We start from the raw sequence: 8,181 nt of genomic DNA, 5'->3' as shown, positions 1-8,181 counted from the left end.
AATGTTGAATTGTTTGCTGTATTGGAACTTAGTTAGGCTTTGATAATTCCCATGTGCTCTGATATGTTGGATACTTTTGTCTGATTGACAATTTTAGCTATGTTGAATGATTGCTAAAATCTGATAATTTTTTGCTCTAATATGATTGCTGGAAAATGGTGTCTATTTGATCAAATAATTTTGCAGTAAACCTTTTGGGAATTATATAATATATTTTTTTGGTTACTATGTACTCCGTACTCAAGCATTTTGTTTGTTATTGAGCAGAAAATTATTTATATAATAACAAATTAGTTTTGCTTATCACTTCACTTCTGTTCATATATAAAGCTGTTCAACATTTCAAAATTCCATATGTTGAATACATGGTGGCTCTAGGCTTGATAATAATGTTACAGATAAAAGCTTCCTTAATTGAATGGTTCATATTAAGGGGGAGCTATGTAACAGTTGAAAAGGGGGAGGAATCCTAATCTTCAAAGGGAATACCCTTAATCCTTACTCTTTCCATTTCAATTTAATAATGTTTGTCATCAAGGAGGGATTAATGAGTTGGAAAACTCCAAAATTAATTTGATGATGATCAAACATTATTAAAATAATTAATTACAAAATTATTAATTTAAATTTTATTCACATGTATTGATTAATAATTTTGTTATTATGCAGATTATGGATATTGGGCATAAAAGTAAATCAAAACCCAATTGTGCTAAGAAAATACATTCAGCCTTGTGCAAAATTGTTATATTAAGTGGTTGAATTATTGTTGTGTTTGTTGGGCCAGGAAAAACAAACTTGAAGCCCAACAGAGTGGCTAGTCCGAAATCAAAGAAAAGAAAATGGGGCACAATATTTTCTCTACTCATTTAACATGATGAAATCCATTTCCTTAATTATATTGCTGCATGCTTTCAACGGATCTTACTTTCATCTTTTGGTGGATTTCAAATTTATTCAACTTACATTAATTGCATTGGAACCATGAGAGAGAAATAGCAATTGATTTGATTTCCATCATTAATGACACACGCTACAAAGCAAAAGGTAAGCGGAAAACTTAATTCATTTCATTCTCTTTCTTAGTTTCATTAAAAGTCTTTCAAATTTTTCTCTCTTCTCTCTCTACTTTCTCTATCAGAAGAAGGTAGATGAAGCTAGTTGCAAGCAAGAAGCCATTGTGATGATGGCATCAAGAAAAAGAAAATCAAAAGTATGGTGTGGCTGAGATCTTTGCCACAAAAGGTAAGAAGTGGTGAAGTAATCTTAAGCTCTCCATACCCAAAAATGGAAGATATCCACTTCGGTTAGAGGAAGAAGATCCCTTGGAAGCATGACTCGTCTCTACTTTTGATCAACCACCACAGGAGGTAGCTGATGCGTGAGCATCTTTCCTATCTTTTCCTAGTGAATTTGCATCTAATTTGTTGAGTTTAATTAAGAATTAAATATATTTTAGCCACTATGGATGCTATTTTGAGTTCTGTGCAATTTTATTTATTTTAGGTAGCATTCGGCTGGATTTGATGAAGTTTTCTGCAGCACAAGAATCAAAAGAGATGGCTGCGAGGAGCGACGCGTACGCATGACTGACGCGTACGCGTGATTTGGAGCTTTCCACGGCGACGCGTGCGCGTGATTTGAAGATTTGCTCAGCGATGTGTACGCATGACCGACGCGTCAGCCACGCGTGACATGCGCCACGTGCAGAGAAAGCAGAAAACGCTAGGAGGTGATTTCTGGGCCCCATTTTAGCACCCAAGTTAGGCGCAGATCCAGTAAAGCCAAGTGGTCCCTACGTTACAAGACGCGGAGTAGTTAATTAATTATGATTTAAATTCAAATTTGAATTTGAAAATAGAAAAAGATATTATCTTAATTTTAGATATTAGATTTTAAATTAATTAGGATTAGTTATAAAAAGAAGAGACTTCTCTTCTATTGAGTAGGTTCCACAAGGGGGATTCCATTAGGGAATTCTATACAAATTTACATTCCACATTCCATGAGCAACTAATCCTCCATTGTTAAGGTTAGAAGCTCTGTCTATTTGTATGGATTGATTTTATTGCTTTTTCTATTTTAATTTATGCATGGATTTATAATTTAAGAATTGTTTTCGCTCTTTATTTTATGAATTTGGGTGGAACGGAAGTATGACCCTATTTCTATTTGAGTTCTTGTATAACTTGAAAAAGCTCTATAATTGAACAACAGCTTGAAAATAAATTCTCCTAAATTTTAATTATCTGAATTTAACAGGATACGTGACATATAATCCTTTTATTTCTTGGGTAATTAGAGTTTTTGTGGCATATAAACTAGAAATTGATTATCACCCTCTAATTGAAATTAATTGACCAAGGAATTGGCAGTTAATAAATTTTAGAGGAGACTAGGAAGGTCTAAGGAATTAGGGTCTAGTCACATACAGTTTGCCATAAATTAAATCCTACATAATTAAAATAGTTAGTAAGAAAAGTAAATTCGGAAAAATAGATAACTCTGAAGCCTTAACTGCTTTCTCAATATTTTATTCCCAACTTATTTATCTGCCTATCTTTAATATTCCAAATTTACTGTTAATGCTTTTGAACTTCCAAACACTATTTTCTGTTTGTCTAACTAAGCCTATCAAACACTATTGTTGCTTAATCCATCAATCCTCGTGGAATCGACTCTTACTCACGTAATGTATTACTTGGTACGACCTGGTGCACTTGCCGGTTAGTTTGTGGGTTGTAAAAATACCGCATCAGTAGCTACTGTAGCTACGTGGAGGAAGAGGCAGAAGATTAGAGCAGGAGGAGCTGTCACGCATCAAGGATTCATCAAGGGCTAGGAATCCTTCTTGAAGTGCAAGTCAAGATGGAAGGCCCAGATTGATGAGGATTGGTGAGAAGGGAAGACACAGAGGTAATTGCATGTTGGTTTTACATTCGGTTTTCTCTCCTCTCTCTCTGGCCGAACCGGTTTTTGCTTAAAGAAGAAGAAGTTTAGCTCGGTTCAAGAGTTTCAACCTTGGAGGCTTCTCCTTCTATAAATAAGGGAGAACAGCCAGGGCTTGACGCAAGGAAAAGAGTGAAAAGCACAGTGTTCTTATAGCTACCCAAAGTTCTTCTCCTTCAATGTTTTTCATTTTGTATTTTTCTATTTAGTTTTGTCTATTTTGAGTCTCATGGAAAAAGGCAAATAGTGAGGTTTGTATGAAAAAGCCATAGAGTGGAAAAAGACAAAGTATACAAAATTAAAAGAAAAAAAGCCATAGATGTCCTTAGAGGTCCTTTGTACATCTGTGTTGTGTTTCATGATTCTGTGAAAATCCCCTTACAAGTTGGGTTAACACTTAGCAGTTGAAAGCTTGGTAGGTGACCAAGTCAAGTTCAGGATTGGGGATAAATTCTGGACTTGTCCCGGATAGGAAGGGTAGTTCTTAGGGAGAATTGGTGTATGTAATCATGATGATTATAATGAAATTCTATCATTGTTGTAATGGAGACTGGATGTAGGCTGCATTGCACTTGGCAGCTGAACCAGGATACTTCGTGGTGTGATTCTCTCTCTCTCTTCTACTTCATTTCTGTTTCTGCTGCATAAGCGATAAAACTGAAAAATATCTTTTGCTTGGTTACAAGATAAAAAGAAAAAGTCTCATAGGTACCACGAGACAAAAAACAAAAAGTTTCTAAAAGTTATTTCAAAGGCCAGCAAACGTTACTAAAAAAAGGGCACGACTAAGATTCAACCCCCTTCTTTTAGCCACTGATAACCATAAAAAATAATTTTGATAAATTTTTGCTTAGCTTAGGATCACGTGATGATTTTTTACAACTTTTTTGTAATATAGTTGAGAAAAATATTTTCAAAACGAGTAAAGATCTAATCTAGTTTTTGTCTATTTTTATGAAAGACCATGCAATTCCTTACTAAAGAAAAGGACACTTGCTCAAAAAATTGATTTTGTGGAGATGGATTTACTTGTAATGAATAAGAGTCACATTGTCTTTACGGAGGAGAAAATATAAATTATTCTATTGTATTTTCACTTACCAATAATGCCATTTTAAGCTGCCATTATCCAAAAAAACACAAATCATTATACTAGTTAATTATAGGTAATTTTATGTCGCTGCCAAGTATAATTAATCAGCATATAGATAATCCTATTTTCTTTTGGGTCCAATATTTTACTATCAGGTAAGATTTATTCTGAAAAAAAATAAGAGAATTATAATATGGCAAATAAAGGACCTCAGTGAAATGAGGCTCAGTTGCCTTGTTCATTTGTTTTGCACCAAAACCGCGAAAATAGCACTCTCTCTGTTTCGGCATTTTTGTCCACCTGACGAGACTGAGAGAAATCACCAACAGAAGAAAATCTGAACCCTCAGAATCTATCTTCACGAAGAAGAAAATTCCCATGTGATCAATCATGAAAAGCTCCCCTTTTTGCCACCGAATTCTTGCCACGGACATCCATGGCGGATTTCGTCATTTCACCAGCTTCGTGCTTTCTGCGTCGTTCCTTCTGAGATTTCGTCGCTGACCCATTTCCGTACGCATTCTCTTCTTTCATGGGCTCCCATAAAAATGAAAAATCGTTTTCTTATTTTCTTTTGTGGCCATCTCTGATTAGATATTTTTTGTTTGGTTTTGTTCCTTGTTAACATGGGGAATTGCACTGTTGATAATATGTTTTGCATGTTAGAATGAGGATGTGTGATTTATAACACTTCTAGAGCCTTGCTTGGTGTAAGTTTTAATATGGAAAGAAAATATTGATTTTCTGTTTGATGACCAATTAAAGGCATTGATATTATGTCAGTAACTAACTCTTCTGAGTTGTTAAAACCTTTATTTGGTGTTTAGTAACACTTATTAATGCGTAGTATATGTAAATACTTGTATATGTAACATGTGTATATGTATACTGTATGTTAGTATGTTTGTGTATATGCATAAAATATTGTTGTCTTAAACTTATTAAATTTGTAATTGTTCTTTTTAATAAAATTCTCATATTTACATGTTGTTCTATATTATATTTAATACTCATATATGTATTTGTCCAGAATAGGTTCTAACAAGTAGTGTGTTTCCAGGTTTCAGGGAATTGATTTAAGTGTGACAATGGCTACAAAAACAAAAACGAAAGCTAATGCGGAGATTGGTGATGAAGGAGAGGACTTGGTTTTGGCAACAATGGTTGCCAATGGAGATGATATTAGTCCTCTTGTCCGGCATGCCTTCGAAATGGGGAGGCCGGAGGGCCTCCTTCGCCAACTGAATTATGTGGTGAAGAAGAAAGAAGCAGAAATAGAAGACATGTGCAAGACACACTATGAAGAATTCATCAAGGCTGTCGACGAACTTCGTGGTGTGCTGGTGGATGCTGAAGAGCTCAAAAGCGATCTCCAAAGTGGCAATTTCAAGTTGCAGCAGGTTGGTACCAACCTTCTTGTCAACCTTGAGGAGCTTCTTGAATCCTATTCGATCAAGCAGAACGTCACAGAGGCTATAATAATGTCAAAGAACTGTATAGAAGTGTTGGAGCTTTGTGTCAAGTGCAATAATCATATCACAGACGGGCAATTTTATCCTGCAATTAAAACTCTGGATTTGATTCAGAGGAGTTACATGAAGAACATTCCTGCTAGGGCTCTCAAACTGGTTATAGAGAAAAGAATTCCTATCATTAAATGGCACATTGAGAAGAGAGTAAACAGTCAGGTTAACGAATGGATGGTCCACATACGGAGTTCTTGTAAAAACATTGGACAAACAGCAATCAGCCGTGCGGTTTCAGATCGTCAGAGAGACGAGGAACTGATGGAGAGGCAGAGAAAGGCAGAGGATCAAAATGTTGTGGGGGTTGAGGAGAGAGTTTACACTTTGGATGTTGATGAAGATGATGAAGATTCTGCCATGAAGTTTGACCTCACGCCTCTTTACCGTGCTTGTCACATTTATGGTTGTTTGGGGATTCTTGAGCAGTTTCATGTATACTACTTCACGAATAGATCGGCACAATTGAAATCGGATTTGGAGATATCTTCGTCACAATCTTTTGTTGAATCATATCAAACGTTTTTGGCTCAGATTGTTGGGTACTTCATAGTGGAGGATAGGGTCCTTAGGACTGGTGGGGGACTTCTGGTCCCCGATCAAGTCGATAACATGTGGGAAACTGCTATAACTAGATTGACTTTGCTGTTAAATGCCCAATTTTCCCAAATGAAATCTGCCACCAACCATCTCAAGGTTAAGGAATATGTCACTCTTCTTTCGTGGTCTCTCCTGCAATATGGTTATGATATAGAATCTCTTCTTGATGTGGTTGATAACAATCGCGACAAATTTCATCTGCTTCTTATGGCTGAATGCAGAGAACAAACAATTGAGGCTCTGAATCATGATACATACGAGCTGATGGTGATAAAAAAGGAAAGTGATTATGAGAGCAATGTTTTGTCATTTGGTCTTCAAACTACAGACATCATGCCTGCTTTCCCCTATGTTGCACCATTCTCCTCCATGGTACCCGAGATGTGTCAAATTGTGAAATCCTTCATCAAAAGTTGTGTTGATTACTTGTCTTATGGTGCGCGCGACTATTTCTTTGATGTCGTGATCAGGTACTTGAACAACTTTCTGATTGAAGTAATAAATGAAACATTACTCAATACAATCAATAGCAGCAATATCAGTGTTTCCCATGCCATGCAGATAGCTGCTAACTTTACTAGTCTGGAAAGAGCTTGTGATTTTTTCCTTAAGAATGCGGCGCAACAAAGTGGCATCCCACTCCGTTTTATTGAGAAGTCTCAAATGACTTTATCTGCGAAAGCAGTACTGCAGACTTCTAGAGACGCCACCTACATTACTCTACTCGGTTTGGTAAACGCAAAAATAGACGAGTATATGAATCTTACAGAAAGTGTTACTTTATGGACTACAGAGGAGACTAAGCAGAATGGAAATGAATACATAAGTGAATTGATCTTGTACCTTGATTCTCTTATGTCGACGGCGCAACAAGTTCTTCCTTTGGATGCCATGTACAAAGTTGGGATTGGTGCTCTTGAGCATATTAACAATACCATTATCTCTGCTTTCCTTAGCGATAGTGTTAAAAGGTTTAATGCGACGTCTGTCATGAATATCGGCGTTGATCTCAAGTTGCTGGAGAATTTTGCAGATGAGAGGTTCTACTCTTCAGGGTTAGAAGGAATGTACAAAGCAAGTAGTTTTAGAGATTGCTTGGTAGAGTCAAAGCAATTGATTAATCTTCTCTCAAGTAGTCAACCTGAGAACTTCATGAATCCTGTGATAAGGGAGAAAAACTACTATGCACTTGATTATAAGAAGGTGTCTACCATTTGTGACAAATTCAAGGATACTGCAGATGGTATCTTTGGAAGCCTTTCAAACAAAAATACAAAGCAAACTGCTAAAAAGAAATCAATGGAAGTGCTCAAAAAGAGACTTAAGGATTTCAATTGAAGATTCTTCCTTCATTTCAAATAGGGTATAGTTGTAGTGCACTTCTTTTTCTGGAAGCTCCCCACTTTAGAATGAATAGTGTATTTCTATATTATTTTCACCAATTCTTATAGAATAAAGAATTATTTTTGCATTGTTCTATTTATTGAACAAACAAACGTTAACTCAGGGTAGCATGACAATACAGATAGTTTGCATTTCAAATTAGGGAATAACGACTTAGTATACCTAAGGAAGAGGTCTTCTTAGAAAAAAAAAAAAAATATATATATATATATATATTTGATTAGGTTTCAGAAAAGAATAGAAAATTTAAACAATGACCTTGATGTTCTATTTACTAAGACATAACTTCTGTTTATCTAATTTTTGTTCATTGTGCATCCAAGTTTATTCATTTCTCAACATTAAGAAAAGGTTGATCTAGCATTTAATCTAATCATTCTGTTAGGAAGACAATGAAAAATTTAATTAATGTGAATAATGGGTTCTAGATTTGGCCTAACACAAAAAAAAAGTAAGGAAACTTTTTAAATTACCTAAACTAAAAAAATTCAAACGGTTATTTCAAAAAATTAATCATCCAAACTCTAATTTATTAAAGGAATTCACCTAAACACCCTCTTCCTCCCAAATTGTCTATCATCCCACCCTTATCAATCATTCCACTTCTCCGGC

The 8,181-nt window shown here is 35.5% G+C and overlaps 1 protein-coding gene across 1 annotated transcript; it reads left to right on the top strand.

Annotated features, from left to right (window-relative positions):
- The first annotated feature begins 4,273 nt into the window (after positions 1-4,273).
- On the top strand, positions 4,274-7,636 carry LOC112711566 (exocyst complex component SEC15A-like). The gene is made up of 2 exons (XM_025764248.3): positions 4,274-4,555; positions 5,103-7,636. The coding sequence occupies exon 2, from the start codon at positions 5,131-5,133 to the stop codon at positions 7,501-7,503; it is 2,373 nt and encodes a 790-aa protein (XP_025620033.1). The 5' UTR covers positions 4,274-4,555; positions 5,103-5,130; the 3' UTR covers positions 7,504-7,636.
- Positions 7,637-8,181: the final 545 nt, after the last annotated feature.

Source organism: Arachis hypogaea, chromosome 9 (assembly GCF_003086295.3).
Source record: "Arachis hypogaea cultivar Tifrunner chromosome 9, arahy.Tifrunner.gnm2.J5K5, whole genome shotgun sequence".
NCBI classification, from domain to species: Eukaryota; Viridiplantae; Streptophyta; class Magnoliopsida; order Fabales; family Fabaceae; genus Arachis; species Arachis hypogaea.
Note: the sequence above shows the minus strand (reverse complement) of the source record. Positions and strands in the feature narration are given on the sequence as shown.